At 49.3% G+C, this 18,849-nt stretch overlaps 1 protein-coding gene across 1 annotated transcript in view; it reads left to right on the top strand.

Annotated features, from left to right (window-relative positions):
* The first annotated feature begins 3,007 nt into the window (after positions 1-3,007).
* LOC146342210 (uncharacterized) overlaps positions 3,008-18,849 on the top strand; it is a 41,161-nt gene continuing 25,319 nt past the window's right edge. The window contains exons 1-12 of the mRNA XM_084807780.1: positions 3,008-3,153; positions 3,966-4,082; positions 4,494-4,619; positions 9,522-9,677; positions 9,816-9,926; positions 12,700-13,730; positions 13,986-14,018; positions 16,069-16,145; positions 17,138-17,205; positions 17,325-17,378; positions 18,096-18,225; positions 18,361-18,493. Coding sequence (XP_084663906.1) covers positions 3,993-4,082; positions 4,494-4,619; positions 9,522-9,677; positions 9,816-9,926; positions 12,700-13,730; positions 13,986-14,018; positions 16,069-16,145; positions 17,138-17,205; positions 17,325-17,378; positions 18,096-18,225; positions 18,361-18,493 — 2,009 coding nt within the window. The 5' untranslated portion in view covers positions 3,008-3,153; positions 3,966-3,992. The remainder of the gene's footprint in view (positions 3,154-3,965; positions 4,083-4,493; positions 4,620-9,521; positions 9,678-9,815; positions 9,927-12,699; positions 13,731-13,985; positions 14,019-16,068; positions 16,146-17,137; positions 17,206-17,324; positions 17,379-18,095; positions 18,226-18,360; positions 18,494-18,849) is intronic.

Raw genomic sequence — 18,849 nt, 5'->3', positions numbered from 1 at the left:
AAATTAACCTAATCAAATGATACCTGGCTGCATTTCTGCTTCTGTCTCTGTTGGACATATGACAGCCTGAACTGTATTGAGGGTTGGATGCAGGATGTAATTGGCTCAGCCCCACAAGCTATTTGAACTAACAGAGCTCACCCTTGGCTACAAGAAAAAAAATATAAATTTGTATAGGAATGTATGATGTAGCAGCTAGGGTGTCTGACTAGGTCTGAGGAGACCCAGCTTCAAATCCCCATTCAAGCATGGTGCTCACTGGGTAGCCTTGGGCTTCCTCTCAGCCTAACTACCTCACAGGGTTGTTGTGAGGGTAACATGGATGCGTGAGAAGAACTGTGTATGCCACTTTGTGTTCCTTGGAAAAAGGTGGAATAAAAATGAAGATATTGATGATAAAAGATTCCATGTCTCGGATGGTCGAGCCATTCCTGCATCCTCTCTCTTGAGAGTTCTAGATTCTGCAGGACAGGGTGGGGTTGCCATCTCTCCAGGCAGTTGCTCTTGTGTCTTTTAAGAGCAAGAATAAATTCAAGAGGTGCAGTTTGACCCATCGCTTCAGTCCTGTGATAGGGAAAAATGCGCACAATTTCTCCCAGTCGTCCAGCTCTTAAAGACATAGGAGCCTCTGACAGGAAAGGAGTTAACTCCAATGAAGCTGTTCTCTCCTACCCTTTCCCCCTCCTCTAAATGATGCTGGAAATATCATTGAGCTGGATAGTAAAAGGTAAGCAAACATCCCCACTTCCTTCCCAAACCTCTTAAGGGATAAAGCTTTAACTTTCCCCAGCCTGGAACCCTCCAGATGTGTTGAATTACAACTCCCATCACCCCATACTGGCTGGTGTTGATGGGAGCTGTAGTCCAACACATCTGGAAAGAGCAGGGACCATATCCCACCTGTATCTAGGGTATTTTCATATGGAAATAATTTGGCATAGTTGGCCCATCAGGTTTAGCTGCTTATCATTAGTATCTCTACTAAGTGAGAGGAACGAGATGGAGCCCAAGGATGAGTTTAAAGCCCAGTGCTGACTGGGAATTATGAGAGTTGTGGTCCAACTCTTCTGGAGGCTGTTCTAGTTCATGGAGCCAGAGAGCATGCATTTTTGAAGAGACCAGACAAGCCTCCCCACAAGCACATCTCCCTGGAAGTTAGCAGAGGTTCCTCAGAGCTGAATAAAGGCAATCTGTGCATGGTCAGAGGGATACTTCTCTCTGACACCCCCCCTCACAATTAAGCCCCAGTATCAGAAGTTTTGGGCAGGGGAATTGTTCATCTGATTCATTAGTTTTCAAATGCTGGGATGGCAGGACCCAAAACTGGGTGGCAGGGCAGCTTACGATGGGATGCAGCAGGGGTACAACCATCATTTGTTGTTGTTTATCTTGATTTTTTTTTAAGTGGAAAGCAGAACGAGAGGAGTGAAGAGATGTAGAAGGGAAGAGAGAGGAGAAAGGCAGTCATCCAACACAGAAAAATGAAAAGTGGATCCCAGCAAGCAAATGGGAATTAAAGGTGGACGCCGTTCTGAAAAGGGGAAAGGCTCCTGATGGAATCCGACATTCTATTTGTTGTTGTGACCCAAAGCCACCACCTCTCTTTCCTGACAGACAGACTCTGTGCTGTTAATAGCTGCCTAGCAGGCCCGGTGGAGGGCTGCATTCTGAAGTTGTGTGTTTATTTTCACTTCATACATTTCAGTGTGTGATTCCAGGAATTTTACCCTGCTTGGAGAAGCTACATCCCATGACCTGGAAACCCAGGTTATTTTAAAAAGAAAATTATTTAGCTTCTAAAAATTATTTAGTAAGAGTCAGTGCGATATAGTGGTTAGTGTTTGACTAGGACTTTGGAGACCCAGGTTCAACTCACTCAGCCATGAAGCTCACTGGGTGACCTTGGACCAGCCACTCTGCCTAACCTACCTCACAAGGTTGTTGTGAGAATAAAACAGGTGCCACGGTAGGGAGAACTTTGTATGCAGCTTTGAGCTCCTTGAAGGAAATGTGGGATTTAAATGTTGTAAATACAATATACTATTTTTTTTTCTTTTCTTGCAAAGAAAAGGAAAATTTCTCTTTTGGGTAGGAGCGGGCAGAAGGTAGATCCATTTGGAATCTACTGGCAGATCTCTGCATGGTCAGCAAGTTTCCAACTGCCAATGGTTTAGCCTTAGCCATTTTAGGTCTACAGTAGGCTAATAATATCCCTAGTCTGTGTCTGTGGGTCATGGGGTGCAGTAGACGACTGGCTTCACCCTTGAGCCACCATCTTACTTCCAGCTCCAGCTGGTGGATCCTGGGGTTCTAGAAAGAAAAAAGCAAAATGGATCTTGCAAGCCTGAGGCCTGCCCTCCTTAGGCTCAACGCTATATAATTCAGCCTTCCCAGCCTCCAGGCATGCTGGACTACAGCTCCCAGCATCTCCCAGCCACCCATGCTGGGAGTTGTAGTCCAACACACCTAGAGGGCACTGGGCTGCGGAAGGCTGATTATATCCCATGCGAACGGTGGAAGCTCCAGAGCTGCTTGGGCAATTTAAAGAAGCGACTGCCATTCCACGGCGCCACAAAAGCGCTCGCTCTCTGCACATGCTCAGAGGCGCCCTGAATCATGCCCGTCCTCTCTTAGAAGAGCTGGCTCCCCCTGGCAGCGTAGGCAGAGGTTCCGCCGGGGCTGGCTCTGACCAAAGTTCTGCTTCACCGGGAGTGGGCGCATCTGGGTTTTGCGGGGCGGCGGGGGGGAGGGAGGAGAGCGGGGGGAGCCGGACTCCCGAGTCCAGCCCCTGCTTCGGGCCTGCCAGGCACATGCGCCGCTGCAGCGGCTGCCGCTCTCTCTCCAGCCAGCCTCTCCACCAATGGTAGGGACGGGGGGGGCGACGGGAGCCAATCTATGCGGCGCGCCCTCCCTCTGTCGTCCCCCCTCCCGATACGATTCCCCTCCCCGCGGCGCTCCCCCGCCGCCGCCGCCGCCGCCTCCGAGCGAGGGTCGCCGCTTCGGCCGCGGAGGCGCGGGCGCGCGCTGGGAGCGGGTCGCGCGCGCCTCGGGCGCTTGCCGGAGGGCGGCGGGCCTCGGGGCCCCGCCGAGCTGCCCCGCCCGCGCCCCGCGGCCCGCCCTGCCGCTCGTCGCGCCTCGCCCCCGGAGGCCCGGGTGAGCGGGGAGCCCGCCCGGGTCGCAGGAAGCGGTCACTCCCTCGCTCCCAACTTCCTCCCCGGAGTTGCTGCTCGCCCCGGCGCCCCGGCTCTCCCTACGCGGAGGAGTGGGTCGCGGGGGGGAGCCTCCACGTGGGTCGCAGGAGCAGCTGTTGCTCTGACGGGAGGAGCGGGGGCTGCGTGGCCCAACACCGCCCCCCCCGCCGCCCTCGGCTCCCCTCAGCCGGCCACCCATTGCCCCGGGGTTGGGCGAAACTAACGGGCGGCTGTTATTAACACACGCGCCGGCGGACAAAAGGGGGGGGGGGGTTTGCTTATTTTTGAGCCACGCACGGCTGGCTCTAGGAACCGCGTACAAACTCTTAGGTGCTTGCCTCTGAGCATGTGCAGAGTGCATTTCCATCATTGCTTCTGCAGGTTCCTAAGCCGGCCCCTCCGTGTGAAGGTACACTCACCTCTGGGATGAGGGCCCGGATTTCCTGGCTGGTTTGAGTGTCTCCCCGTTGCCTGTATCCTAACCCAGGTGGACTCAGTCCTGTCCAATGGAAGTGCTAGGGTGGTGCGGAGGGATGTAGGAAAGTGGAGATCCAAATCCCACCCCCCACCCCCGTATGAAGCTACCTGGCCGGATGGCCTTGTACAAGTCATTGTCGCCTGGCCTACCTCACTGGATTGTTGGGAGGTGAAAAAAATGCCACTCTGATTTGTTGGGGGCTTGGTGGGCTACAGATAACAAAGGACTTGCTTCTAAGTAATTATGCTAGAGTGGAGAGCCTCGGTTGCTTTTAACTTTGTTTCTCCCCTCAAAAGCTGCCCATTTCTGCCTTTAAATTTGTGATGGATGACAACAACGAGAGCATGGAAGAAGAGAAGCTAGAGGAGATCCCCATGTCTGACACACCAACTGTGGTTAAAGACGAGGCTGAGGTGAGTACCAGAGAGCCATTAACCCTGAGCAACACCACCACCACCACCACCACCATATGCCTCTGAGTTTGAGAGAGGCTCCTTTGCAGAAAGCAGCCCAGAACATTGCATCTGTTTCTGCTTGCACCGGTACAAATGTAGCCCTCTGCAACCTGGCATCCACTAGATGTGTTGGACTACAGCTCTCATCATCACCAGCCGTAAGGGGGTGCGAGGAGTTGTAATCCAACATCTCTGGAAGGCACCAAGTTGGGGAAGGCTAAAGTAGTCTCAGGAACCTTGGTGAACAGCACTGTGGAAGATCTGAGTAGGACCAATGGGAAGTGCTTAAAATGTTTGGGGATCTAATGTCACCTTGAGCCTGATTCTTTCACTGATTTTGTTTGTTTGTTTCCCACTCTGTATTCTCAGAAGCTGGATGTGGATGGACCGTTGGTAAAGAGTGAAGGAATACTCTGGCAGTCCGTGGGGATACGGAGGAAAAGGCTGCGGCCCAGAGCAAAGAAGGGAGTGGAAGGGGGAGCACAGGACACCAAGGTGCACATGCCAGAGATCTCCGGGGACAGACTTAAGAAGCGTTTCCTTTTGGAAGGGTGGGGCAGGGGGGCCGGGGGAGGAAAAGAGAAGGAAGGCTTGGGATTTGCATACCTGGCTTGGGTGTAACTGGATTGCTATCCCCTCTTTGAATACTAAACGCACAGTCCATTTTGGAGTGGAAACGGCCCTATAAAAGAGCAAAGGGCACACAGATTTGAAGGAATAGGTTAGAACAGGAGAGAAAGAGCAGATAGGATCCCTAGATTCTATAGGAGCGGATCAGGATTGTGGATCAGGATTGAGAATAAAGATTTCTTAGTTTGGGGTGCAGTGGGATTATTCCTTTGTTTCCCATTTTTCCTTCAAGGAGATCAGGGGGCTGTACATTTATTTATAACATTTCTATACTGCCCAATAGCTGAACCATGTACATGATTCTCTCCCCCCTCCTTTTATCCTCACAGCATCCGTCTGAGGTAGGTCAGATTGTGTGTGTGGGTGAGTGGCTGGCCCAACAGCATGTAGTGAGTTTCGTGGCTGAGTGGGAAACTGAGCCTGGATCTTCCCTAATCCTAGTCCAGTGCTCTAACCACTACACCGTGCTGGCTTCTCATGTGTTCTGAAGTATCCTGTGTGGATTTCACGGGGTTGGTTGGTGCTTAATTCTGCTCACCTTTGTCAAGTCCTCCCCCTAGCTCTGTCTCTCCTTTCAACCTCTATCCCCTTCTCCAAAGAAACAAAAACTGTTTGACACATTAGGCAAAGCAGAGAAGGGAGCAAAAGGAGAGTAGGAGGAAGAAGAGGGTCCTCTGTTTGAGATGAAGATATCCAAGGTCCCAGTAGGTGACAAAACTTTGAGTAATGAAAGCAACCCAGTGATTGTGTCTTAGAGAGCTACATCTCCACACCTGAAGAAGGAATGCTGTAGAAAGGGCTCCTGTTTACATATGCACTCCTTCCCTACATATTTATTTTATGTTATTTAATTAAAATTATTTTTAGGCTGCTTTTACGGGTCAAAACTTAAACCTTCCTCATTAGGGTTGACAGCTGTTCAACCAGCCGTGGAGCTGTGCCTTTTGAAAAGCAGCATGTTCAAGAGCAATGAGCAAATGACTGACCAAGAAAGAGATCGTGGGGTTGTGGTGGACAGCTCGATGAAAATGTTGACCCAGTATGCAGCTGCTGTGAAAAAGGCAAATTCCATGTTAGGCATAATTAGGAGAGGAATTGAGAATAAAACTGCCAAGATCATACTGCCCTTATACAAATCTGTGGTGCAACCACACTTAGAATATTGTGTACAATTCTGATCACTGCTCCTAAAAAAATGACATTGTAGAGTTGGAAAAAGTGTAGAAAAGGGCAACTAACATGGTTAATGGGACTGGAGTCTATTATGAGAAAAGGTTACAACAGCTGGGATTGTTTAGCTTAGAAAAACGGTAACAGGAGACATGATAAAGGTTTACAAAATTAGGCATGGTGTGGCGAAAGTGTATAGGGAGCCATTTTTCCCCTTTCTAATACTAGAACCTGGGGTCATCCCATGAAGCTAATTGGAGGGAGATTCAGGACAGATAAAAGGAAGGACTTCTTCACACAGTGCAGAGTTAAACTATGAAATTCACTTCCACAATAGGTAGTGATGGCCACCAATTTGGATAGCTTTAAAAGGGGATTGGACAAATTCCTGGAGAAGGCTAACATGGCTACTAGTCCTGATAGCTATGTACTACCTCCAGTATAAGAGGCAGTATGCCTCTGTACACCGGTTGCTGGGGAACATGGGTGGGAGGGTGCAGTTGCACTCATGTCCTGTTTGTGGGTTTCCTGGTCAACAGCTGGTTGGCCACTGTGTGAACAGAATGCTGGACTAGATGGACCCATGGTCTGATCCAGCAGGGCTCTTCTTCCGTTTTTATGTTTTATGTTTTTATGTTCTTACAACTTTTGCCTCTGGGCTATGAAAAAGCTTTGCCTACTGATTTCTGCAGATCAGAGCAGCTGTTAAATGCAAGAATTTGTGCATTTCCTCAGGTCAGGAATTTTTCTGGTTAGTTGATATCGTCATTCTTTCTTAGGAAAATAATTTTTGTGGGGAAAAGATCTAATCTGTATGAGTGCTGTGCTTTGACTCCTAAAGGCAAAATCTTACTACTTAATTTTGTTCTTTTGTAATAAGAAACTAACATTAGAGAACTGAAAAGGAACAACAAGTCGTGTTTTGTTAAGAGACAGTGTAGATTGCGTGACCTCACGTGGTGGTGGTGGTGTTTTGAGTAGTTGTTGTAGAATATGTGGGGAAAATTGCCATTCTGGAAGCACAGTGACCAGTGTTGTAATGGAGGCAGGGCTCACAGGGTCGAAATGCCAGGACATTTTTTAGTAGCAGGGACAATGATGTCACCTGCTGTGCCTCTCAGGCTTCCCTGTTCCCTCTGAACGTAGCTGCAAAACTCACAGTAGCTGGAGGCCCCGGATGGATTTTCTCAGCCACATTGTTGTGAGTTATCCCTGTTGTAATACAAAGTGTGTGTGTGTGTGTGTGTGTGTAGATAAGGATCAACACAACTACCTGCATTTTGGACTCTCCTTGGGGCATAGCTTTAGGGGTTGTTATGATGAACACCTGCATTCCAAAATTTACCACTGCACCACTGACAGTGACCTAAACAAAAATTCTACACATTTTGCACCAGGGAGTCAAGCCAAATGGGAACCAAAAACTGGAACAAATCTTTTTTTTTTTCCTGAAATGTTATCTAAGAGAGCAGTCTTATGACTCTTAGACAGCATCCAGGGCGCCATAAGATAGTTCAGATTCCTGGATCCGAGGTTGGAGACAGCACTCCGACCTCAGACCCCGGAGTCTGAGCTCCTCACCCCCTCCCCCTTGCAGCTAGCATGGAGAGAACCATGCTGGCTGCCCCTGAGGTTGCAAATCTGACCTTGGAGGGAAGGTAGAGGGGTGTTCCCGTGGGCGGGGAGGGGAGGGAAATGGGGAGACCAGCTCATGAGGAATCCTTCGGCCTCCCCCTCCTCCTTCCCTCCCCCTCCCCAGTGCCTCAGCTAGATGGGCAAAAACTCCCATCTAGCCAAACTGCAGAGCGGGAGGAGCACAGAGGTGAAGATCGCCTTTGCGGTCATCCCACTCTGCATAGGATGCCTGTCAGCCTCCAAGTTCAGAGACTGATGGGCATCTGGATAGGATTGCGCCCCAAAAGTCTCTGCTGAATCTAAACCAGAAGCGAACCGGGGGCAGGGGGTGGAGCAGGGGAACAGGTTAATCGTTCAGAATAAGGGTTCAATCAAACCATAAAACACTTTATGCAGGACACGCATTGGCTCCACCAGAATCAGAACAAGCATATAAAAGAAAACCAATATCTGGGAGGATTCATGTATGTTGGGTTGGTACGGTCTTCAGTGGTCCTGCCCCAGTGGAGCCTGGTGGCTCCTATGTCAGTGGGGCGGTGGCTCTACTCCAGGCTTCAGTCAGAACTCTAAAGGAGCTATCCAAGTTGCAGAGCACTTTGGATAGCTCCTTTAGAGATCTGGCTGGTTCTGACTGAAACCTGGAAAGGATTCACCGCCCCACTGACATCGGAGCCACCAGCCTCCACTGCCTTGTCCTCTTCAAGGGCTGGGTCTGGGAACCATTAGGCTGGGATTGGACTGGAGGCCTGGTTCCTTGCTGTGACAGGGGCTTGGTCAACATAGAGGTTAAAACATGGAAGGGATGAGCATGCTTGCAGCTTCTTCGTGCGGTAATGCAACGATACAGGACAGGCAATATGTGACATATTTGGTGTTTTCTCCTAAGGTCTTTACAGGTACAGTACAACAAGAACATTCATGTAAATGTCAAATGAAGTAGGAATATATTTGATTTGTTAAACAGTTTGAATTTAATTTTTTTTATTTCATGCATGCTTCATAGTAATTGCTGACACTTAGCTGCAACGGTTTTAGACTTATGAGCTTACTCCACCCCACGGTGTAAATGATCATAATAAATAGTGTGCCTTCTATTTAAAAAAATTATGCGAACCAGAACTGGACTGGTTGTTATGCGTGCCAAACTGGTTACTGAACCTCTACTGGCCTGAATCGGAAACAAACCAGAACTTCAGTTGCGGCCAAACCTGAACTGGAATCGAACACATGCACACGCACCCCAATGTAATGGTTTGACCCCCTGCTTTGTACACTGAGTGCAAAGCTACATATATGCTAAATATTTTCAATATTCTTCAATAGGTTGAGTTCCTTTGGGGAAAGTTAGCTTCTGTGGTTATTTTGCTAGTTTAAAAATGGCTATGAGGGTCAATTAAGGAAAAATCCTGTGAGGAGACACAAAAGAAGCTGTGTCTCCCCTGGCAAGTTTTCATACCTCCTTGGGCTTGGCATACACAACTTCTGACCCACATGCATGATGGCGTGTCGTGCCTTCCTGGCACAGCAAAAAAAGTAGGACTGTCCAGGAACTGGTAGGCCACAGTACATATTTTATTATTATTTGTTATTTATAGCGTTTTTATCCCACCCTTCAGCCAAAAAGGCTCCCAGAGTGGCTTACGAAGATAAAAAATAAGACAGGCCCTTCCTGTAGGTTTACACTCTAAAGACATGACACAAAAGGAAAGGCATGCTATGGTCCATGGGGTCACGAAGAGTCGGACACGACTGAACAACAACAGCAACTGGGAGGGAAGAGGAAAAAGGCAAATTCAGGCACTAGATTCTTAGTTGCTAGATTCATGACTGCTGAGCTGTACTCGGCTTGTGGGTGATAATGCGTGCGGGCGTGCTACCTGTTTGAGTACAATTCAACTCTGGAGTGAGAAGAAGATCAGTGTAAAAGCTAACCACTTGTTGCGCTCCTTTTTCCTTTTCCAGACAGATTCTTCATCCTTCCGGGATGGGCTGTCAGTGATGGGGGACAGCAGTGAGGAAAAGCTGGTAATCAGAAGGAGAGTGAAGAAGGAGAAAGACGAAGAAGAGGATCTGGAATTTGAGGTGGAAGTGCGGAGGGTTTCTGCAGATGGGAAACCAGTGAGTGGAGATGAGGAGGACAGGAAGACAGAACATTTGAGGGCAGGGGCGGGGGAGGCAGAAGGACCAGATTTCAGAGTATGAGGTTATTACTTGTGTGATTTTTTAATTGTCTCATTTCCACCAAATCCACTCCAGCTTGATTCTGTGGACTCACCACCTGAGGAAGAGATGAAGGTGGAGTTGGAGGAGCAGAACGCTCAAGAATTCGAGGTGCAAAAAGTCACCATCCCAATAGATGGGAATTCAGTGAGTAGTGGAGAAGCGCAACCGAGAGAGATTTGTGGCAGATGGGTGGTGGTGGTGGTGGTGGTGGTGGTGTTGGGACCGGTCCATGGTGTTGTCTCGGTGATGCTGGGCTTCTCCTGTCAGGTTGCCCAGGCTGCATCCTGATGTTAGCCTTTCTGTGAGTCTTGCCAACTGCTTGGCCTTCTGGATTCAACCTGTGGCCTGTTTTAGGTCCTGTTTTGCTGTCAGGCCTCGGCGACTGGCATATTGGACTTTCCAGGTCCTTGCAGTACTAAAACGGAGATCTGTACAAAGCTGGCAACATTCCCAAACACCACATCTTTCATTGTACTTGTGCTTATTATTTAGCTGTTTGTTTGTGGCATTTGTGCACTGCCCCATAATGTAAGGTTCCCCAGGTAGCTTACGACAGATGGTGGCTCTGCATGGAGGGAAAATAGGACTGTGGTGCTGCATTAGGAGAAGCTGTATCTAGAGGGTCTTTCCTTTCTATGCAGCTCTTTAAGGGAGCCTTCCCCAACCCGGTGCCCTCCAAACGTGTTGGGCTACAATTCCCATCATCCTCCACCAGCTTGAGGATGAGGGGAGTTGTAGTCCAACATATCTGGAAGGAGCCAGGTTGGGGAAGGCTGCTTTAAGACATGAGAGCCTTTTGTATCATCATCATCATCATCACTAAAACTTTCTTAGCTGCCTTTCACACACAAAAAGACTCATGGTGACTTACAATCAAATTAAGACATACAAAATTTAAAACAGTGACAACCATTATCCATTAAACTATAACCACTGATGCATTTTCAAGGCAATTCCAAGGCTAATAATTTGTATCATAGTTCACAGTTTGTGTATTTTGCGTCTCCCGTTGTTTACATCTTGTCCTCAAAGAAGAACAAGAGGGACAGGACAAAGAGGAGACACCCCCCCCCCCCCCCGTCCTTTGCCACCACATCCCAGCTCACGATTCCTCCTCCTCAGCTGATCCAGCTAAGGAGCTCTGCATACAGAAAGGGCCACTCACATCCATAACATTTCCTGTTTTGGGAACCACAGGCCTACACTGCAGGCCCATCTGAGTGGCAAAGCTGTACAGCCAAGGTGCTGTGCTTTCAGGAAGATGCACTCTGCAAATCCTTGGACTTCCCATTGAAGGCAATGCGGTGCAGACAGGTTGCATTTGCAAGCCGACATGCATCCAGTTATTATCCTGCACCCTTTGGCAGAGGGTGGGGGATAAACTGGGCTTGGAGAGAGTGTGTCGGTGGCTGCCCCTTCTCCTTCAGGTCCCAGGCTGAAAGGAAGCAAGTGGCAAACTTCCAACATACCTCCCAACTCTGGCACGGGAGGGCTTGCAGGTACATTCTGCTCTCCTTGTTGCCAAGGTTTGGGGGCAGCATGAATGCATAGCCCTGGGTTCCCATCAGGATGGGAGATGATTGGGTGTTCTGTTTTGTTTTTTGGTGGGCTGGTCTCTTCTTTTTTTAAAGTAGGTTTTTCCTGTGAACTTCAGGGGTCCTCTGCATCTGTAGAGACCCTCTCTAGACTTGTCCCCAGGGCAAGTGTCAAGGATAGGCATGGTCAGGCACTTGCCAAGAGCCACAGCCCTGCAGGGGCCCACTGACAACAGCCCCCTGGAGTTTCTCCTTTTCTTCACCATTGCAACCTGCTTGTTCACCTGCCTCTCTCTCTGGACCAGACAAGGGTGGCAGTGAGAAGGAGGAGCAGCAGATGCCCCTGCCTATTTGCTCACTGGCTCTCTGGCTGTCAAGCAAGCAAGTGGTAGCAGTGAGGAGGGAGAGGATGAAGAGCAAGAGCAGCTGGTGACAACGGCAAGGAGAAGATAGGCTCACTGAGGGAGGGGCCCATTGATGGGTGTCTTTCCCAGGGGCCCTCAGCAACCTGGAGCTGGCACTGCTTGTCCCATCCCGCATTTTGCCCCCAGCACATCCACATGCATTAAACTCAATTTACTGGCAGTGACAGTATGAGGGGCCCACTAAGTAGAAAAAGGTGAGGTAAAACTTTTGCCTCAGGTTTTGACCAGTACTTAGGGTGCAGTCCTATGCATGTTTAGACAGAAAAAAAAGTCCTACAACTCCCAGCATTCCCCAGCCAGCAGTGCTGGCTGGGGAATGCTGGGAATTGTAGGACTTTTTTTCTGTCTAAACATGCATAGGATTGCCCCTTTAATGTACTTTAGTTCCTGCTCTTCTTGAGAGAGGAGTTCTAAAGCAGGAAGGGTGCAGGAGGACAGAATCTTCTTTAAAGTAGAACTATTCATGTGAAGGTTTCTGGGGCAGTGCCCCATATATCCCTTCCCAGGTTGCTTCTGTTCCCCAAACATCACCAGCTCTGTACAAAGAAGAGCAATCAAGAACCCTGGATCACCCTTACAGGACTTCAACAAACATTATGCTCCTTGTTGTGGCTGGGAATGAAGAGTGTCCCTACAAAAGGAAGGGCTGTAGCTCAGTGGTAGAACACATTTGCAGGCAGAAGGTCCCAAGTTCAATTCCTGGCATTTCCAGGTAGGGCTAGGAAAAAGTCATGCTTAAAACCCTGGAGAGCCACTGCCAGTCAGTGTCAACAATACTAGGCTAGATGGACCAAGGGTCTGACTCAGTATAAGGCAGCTTCCTGTGTCCCTAGAAGTGGGAGGGAGTTAAACAAGGTGCAAAAGTAAGGCACACCATCCTGAATAACCCGTTACAGAAATGCTTTAAAGCTGTGAATGCAGCCTGGGCTGTTCTTAACTGTGTCTCCGTTCCTGCAGTCGCCCTCCTCCTCCTCGCACCCCAACACCTGTGGCGTGTGCGGTAAGAGTTTTAGCCGCCGCTCCAACCTGGCCAAGCACCAGATCATCCACACAGGCGAGAAGCCGTACCGCTGCAACGACTGTGGCCGCAGCTTCAACCAAAGCTCCGCCCTCACCAAGCACCAGAGGACGCACACCGGCGAGCGGCCCTATGTCTGCGGGGACTGTGGCAAAGCCTTCACGGCCAGCTCGAACCTCCTCCAGCACCGGCGTTTCCACACTGGAGAGCGGCCCTACCGCTGTGAGCTGTGCGGCAAGGCCTTCTCCCAGAGCTCCAACTATAACTTGCACCGCCGCGGCCACACAGGCGTCACGCCGTACCAGTGCGGCGTGTGTGGCAAGCGCTTCACTGGGAGCTCCTGCCTCACTCGCCACCAGAGGACCCATACCGGGGAGAAGCCGTACCAGTGCCAGGAGTGCGGCAAGCGCTTTTCCGGGAGCTCCACCTTGGCCAACCACCGGCGCACCCACACTGGCGAGAAACCGTACGGTTGCGCTGAGTGTGGAAAGAGGTTCACCCATCACTCCAACCTGGTGGACCACTGGCGGGTGCACACGGGAGAAAAGCCATACGTGTGTTCCGAGTGCGGGAAGAGCTTCCGGCTCAGCTCCCACATCATCCGCCACCGCCGCACTCATACCAACGCCCGCAGCACCAGCTTGGGCCACGACCTTGTTGGCAGCGTCGATGCAACCTGTGACGAGGCCAATGCTGAGGCCCACCACGGCAGCCTTGGTTGTGCCAGCGACGGCAGCGCTGACGTCGGCAGCCCGCATGGAGCTGGCCTTGATGCCCCGTGTGCCAACACCGGTGTCTCCAATGGCAACAACGAGACAGATGGCGAAGAGGGTGACCGGCTTCTTATCTGCAGCCAGTGTGGCAAAGGTTTCCGCTTGGCATCCAGTCCTGAAGAGCCGAACCAAGAAGACTCAGCACTGGGGGAGGGACCCTATAGTTGTACGGAGTGTGGCAACAGCTGTTGGACGTAGCCAGACGGTCGCGGGGCCAAGTAGCAAAGCTTTGGTAGCCCCCTGAGCTGTCGGACTGATCAGAAAGAAAAGCCCCAGCTTAGTTTGGGGTGGCAGGGGAGAAAGAGATTTATTGATCACTAAATCAATAATAAACCGGGATGTGGACTGGGGTGGCAGGTGTAAGCTGAGCCCTGCATTTTCCCAATAGGATGATGCTTGCATGGAGCTGGCCTTGAATTTGCTTCCACTGTGTCCTTAATTCATCTCCAAAGTCCTGTTCCTGCTTTTGGCTGTGAAGGAAAGGAGTAAACAATAGAGTGTGCACTCTTGACTTCTAGGAGAGGATGGGTTTTATCTAGTCGTACCTCAAGATGGTGTTAGAAAGATGTTCCTCCTTCCCTCCCCCTCTCATTCCCCCACACTTTTATTCTTGCTGCCTTTTTCCTCCCTGCTCACACCTCCTTCACAAAAAACTAAAAATAAAACAGTCCCCCTTTTCTTTTTGCCTTCCTTTTATGGGAAGGAGCATCCAGGTGGTCAGGAGTCAAGGTTCTTACTGGGGCTGGGAGCATCAGGAATAGTGGTGCAACCAGCCATAGGAGCCATGCAAAGGAAGTTCAGGGTTTGGATTTGTGTCGCCAGCACCACTTCCTGGCAGAAGGTACAATGCAGGGATGAGGGTGGAGAGTGTATATAGTATTGTGGGAATGGAGGCAGAGAAGAAGGTGGCTTCTCCTAAGGCTTAGATACTGGTAGCCAGGAGCTGTAACCTAAAATATGCTGGTATTTCGGTGCTGCCCCTTTTGCCTTGAGTCCCTTCCACCGTTGGAAGAGCTTCTCTGGAATGCAGTTTGGCCCTCAGGCTGAGAGGCCCTGCACCCCTGTCATTATTCAGGTCTTTCCGCAATAGTGAAAAAACCCTAGTCTAGGACAACCTGATTCCTAGAAAAGTTTGGGAGGACACTTTTAAACATCTCTCCCTTGAAACTTGGGGAATAGTTTGCCTCCTAATAGCGTTTATCAACCCATTACAGAGCAAAGCAAGCCTCACAATTGAAGCAGCCCCTGGTAAACAAAGGGGTTTGCAGTGGCAGCCAGGCACATATTGGTGGTTGCCAAAAGCAAGCTGTACTTAGCGTGCATATAGAATCTCTGTGTTCATTTGTGCGCTGAAACTTTTATCTTCAAGCTCATGCTTAGCTTTGCGGGGGAGGGAGGACAATCACATTCCCCAGGAAAACCATGTTTTCCCCTCTCCTTCAATTAAGCTCTTCTACTCAGCAAGAATGGTCATCCTACCAACTCCCTGGTCAAGGGATTATTCTATGAGCTTGGATATGTATGCTCTCGTAAAATTAAAAACATCTTAAAAAAAAAAAACTCCACATAATCTGCACTAAGGCAACCTGAATAAATTGTGCCAATTAAGCCAACTTGCAGAGGACTGCATATTTTGTATACTTTATCCTGCTTCTCCAAACCACAGGATAACAGCAAGCATCTTTGCAGAAAGTCCTGAAGCCCCAGGCTGTGAACGACTGGAAGTCCTGACCAGCCCCATCTTCTGATCTCACCAGGCACTGCCCCCTGCCCCCCAAGTTTCAAGCTTCTCTTGGCTACTACAGGGGCTAGAAACTTCTCTTTTAAAAAAAAACCACTAAGTTCAACATCCTGAGAATCTCCGATTTCTACCTGATATCATGTGTGGAATACACACCTTTCTGTGACCTGGTTTGCTCATCTCATCGATTTGTTGGTGGTTATTGTGATGTCCAAACCTGGAATTCTGGGTTGTTTAGGGTTTAAGAAACCCTAAGTTTATCCCAACAATCATCCATGGCTTCCTGCGTTGTTGATTACAGTTGACTGAAAGTGGAAGCGACAAGTGCAGGAGAGGCAGCATGCTCACTCACTGCCATGTCACTCCCTCATTAAATAAACCAGGAATTGGTGGGATGAGCAAACTGGGTCTGTGAGTATTTGTGGACGGGATTTTTCTGGGATCCAGATGTGTTGCCTCAGCATACCCGGCCCACATAACAGACTTGCATGAGTAGTGGGGCCAGGATAAATGAGTGGCATCATTCATTTATTGTTGTTCAATACTTAGTGTTCCCAGGATGACTTAGAATAAACTATGGTCCAGTCCAAAAATCAGCAATTAACTGCGGATAAAAACATAATGAAAAGGAAGAGAAGTTAAGGTATTTCAGTTACTTTAAAGGTTAAAAGTAAAATAAACTCGGAGACAAGAAAAACTTTGCCTGGTGCCAAGCTGACACAAACACAAGCGAGCTTGGGATGCCACCCCCAAAAGAACACCCTCCCGTGCTGACACCTACTTTATCTCAGAAGGTGGGGCATCCAGAGGAGAGCCTCAGATGTCAACCTGGGTGAAAATTGGAGAGATCCAGGTGAAGGCAGCGCAACAGGTACCTGGCTTCCAAGCCATGTAGTGCTTTAACAGGTAAGCACCAACACTTTGAACCGGGCTCTGGAATGGACTGAAGCTGTGTCAACACTGGTGAAATGTTAGCATGTTATGTGGTCCCCATTGGCAGTGACTTTTGGATCGCGGTTTTGAGCCATCTTCAAAGGCAGCCCTACATACAGCACATTGCAGTAAAGCCGTACACTAGGGAAGATTGCAAACATGGTTATCAGCACCTTCTCTCTTTGTCCCCATTCCTATGCCTGTGACAGCAGTTTGGCACACAGAAATTAATCCACTGCAGCTTTTTTTTGGCAGAGAAGAATGATGGGAAAAGCTGTTCATTTGCTTAATTTCTGTGTGCTGGGCCATAAATGTTCAGGAGTGGGGCCTCTACTAAAAGGGGGAGCTGATCCTAGTTTCCAAAGAGACTGTGAGCTAGAAGTCTCTTGGGTATTCCTTTCCACACTTCTGGTTTTAGCACAACTCCCAACAAAGCTGGCCAAAAACTTTTTTGGTAAGGTCACATTTTGGAAAGGGAAACTTATGCAATTCTTGGGAGCAGGCACCTGTCCCGCTGCTTTTGGTTCATTTCCTAGGGGTTGCTGGGAAATGTATCACACAGTTTGTATTTTTAAAGAGTACTCTGGGTGTTTGCTGCTGTTTAATTTGGATCAGAGCTTGCAGAAGAACCCACAAACTTGTTAAACTTAATGTAAGTTGTGAGAAGAGCATGGCTCAAAGACATCATGTGGCTTGTTAACCACCCTGAACAACCCAACAACAAACCATGGATTTTCAAGGTGGCTTGTTCGAGAAAATAAGCCACACTATGTTTAACAAGCCACCCTGTGGAAAATGTCTTGGGTTCAGACAACACAACCCCCAGTTCAACAAACAATCCGTGGTTCAACAACAACCCACACTCAACCACTGTGTGGGTTAGCATGTGCAAATCCAGTCAGTGGCAACCTGGCTGTGTTCTTATTCCAGTGACCAGTGCCAGCTTCAGGTTTCTGAGGGCCCTTGGGCAAGAGACCCGCTATGGAGCCCCTCCCTCAGTGAGCCTACCTTCTCAGTGCCATTGTCACCAGTTGCCAGTTAGCAATGCTGTCATGCTTCCTGCAGTCAAATCTACCCCTCCTGCTAAGTTAACCATTCCTTGAACTCCTCTGCCAAGGATCCCTCTGCCTGCGCCGGCAAGCATTCCTGTGCCAGTGATCAGGTTGCTTGGGCAGGTGCTTGGGCTGATTTTTTTCTGGGGAGGGGAGGGAGACACTAATTCTTACCATTGCTCTTCCAGTCTAGCATGCTCCCTAATACCTGCTTGCCCTTCTCCAGAGAGATGCAAGGAAGGTTCTCTAGGAATTGCACCCAATAGGGAAGGATATGAAGGGGTCTAGTATAGGGTGGGGTCTGCTGCCACTGTGCATAGGTGGAGAACTTCTTAGGTCTCTTGTTGGAGCCCCCATCCCAGTTGGCTGATCTGTCAAATTTCCATGAATATATTTTTACGTATGTAAAGTAGAGGTGGGCAGATTTCAGTCTCTCAGATCTACTTTATTTTTTTTATTAGAACCCCCAAATCCATGCACCATAGCCAGAGGCAGAAAATATCCAGTTAGGATTCAAGAACAGTGCCTCTGAGCCTAGGAATTTGCTTTCAGTACCAAAACTGAAACAACCTCACAGTCCACTCACACAAAAGTCCACTCCTGGTTACCCCAAATGGTCTTCATTGCAGCAGCTTACTGGGGCGGGGGGGGGGGGTTGCTAAATTCTGATCTACGTTCTTTCTGCCCACCCCAATGTAACCCATGTTGGACTCAATACTTCCCATAACATTTACTGTGTAATTTGATCCCACCTCCCCATGATGTGCTAAAGGATAAATATTTGTGAAGCTGAGATGTCGTCTCCCCCCGTCCCCAATTGCTGTCTTGTCTTCTAGGCACCAGAGAAGCCATGCAAGTGCTTGGAGTGCTTCAGCCAGAGGTCAGCCCTCACACACCAGAGACTCCACACATGCTCAGGCTGCGGGAAGAAGTTCAGCCACTTTTTCCCGCAGCCTGAGCATATGTGTGAGGTTCAGCAACCCCTCCGCCCTGAAGCACCGTGACAGGATTCACACAGACAAAAAGCTGTACGGGTGCCCTGGTGTGGGAAGTGTTTCAAGCACAGCTCAGGCCTCGCGCAACGCCTGTGCATTCACACAGGGGAGAAGCACTATATCTGTTCAGCCAGGGCTCCGCTCTCCAACACCAGAGAATTCACAGCAGAGAGCCCTCCCACGCTTGCCTGCAGCGCAGTCACTGTTTCAGTCAGGGATCTTGTCTTGATGCAGCACCAGTGAACCCACCAGAGGAACAAACACAGTGACAACCCTGTGAACGTGTCCAACAGGGTGAGGATCTACTGGGACCCTTTTGTCCAGCAGAGGGACCTGGGAGAGGAAGAGCACAATGTGATGGTCTTTTCTTTGGAGACGTGGAAAGCCAGTTTGGACCTCCAGATTAAGGAGGAATCGGAAGGATAGACATAGGGTGGTCTAGTAAGCAGTAGTTACAGGCCTTCCTAATGTAACATTGCTTTTCCTTTGGAATGTATGTTTCACTTATTTATTTAAAATATTTTACCCCACTCTGCAGCCAAAAAAGGGCTCCCAGAGTGACTTTTGAAAATTAGTAATATGACAGTCCCTGCTG

Source organism: Heloderma suspectum, chromosome 6 (assembly GCF_057233095.1).
Source record: "Heloderma suspectum isolate Gila_16-S chromosome 6, 16-S_ref, whole genome shotgun sequence".
Lineage (NCBI taxonomy): Eukaryota > Metazoa > Chordata > Lepidosauria > Squamata > Helodermatidae > Heloderma > Heloderma suspectum.
Note: the sequence above shows the minus strand (reverse complement) of the source record. Positions and strands in the feature narration are given on the sequence as shown.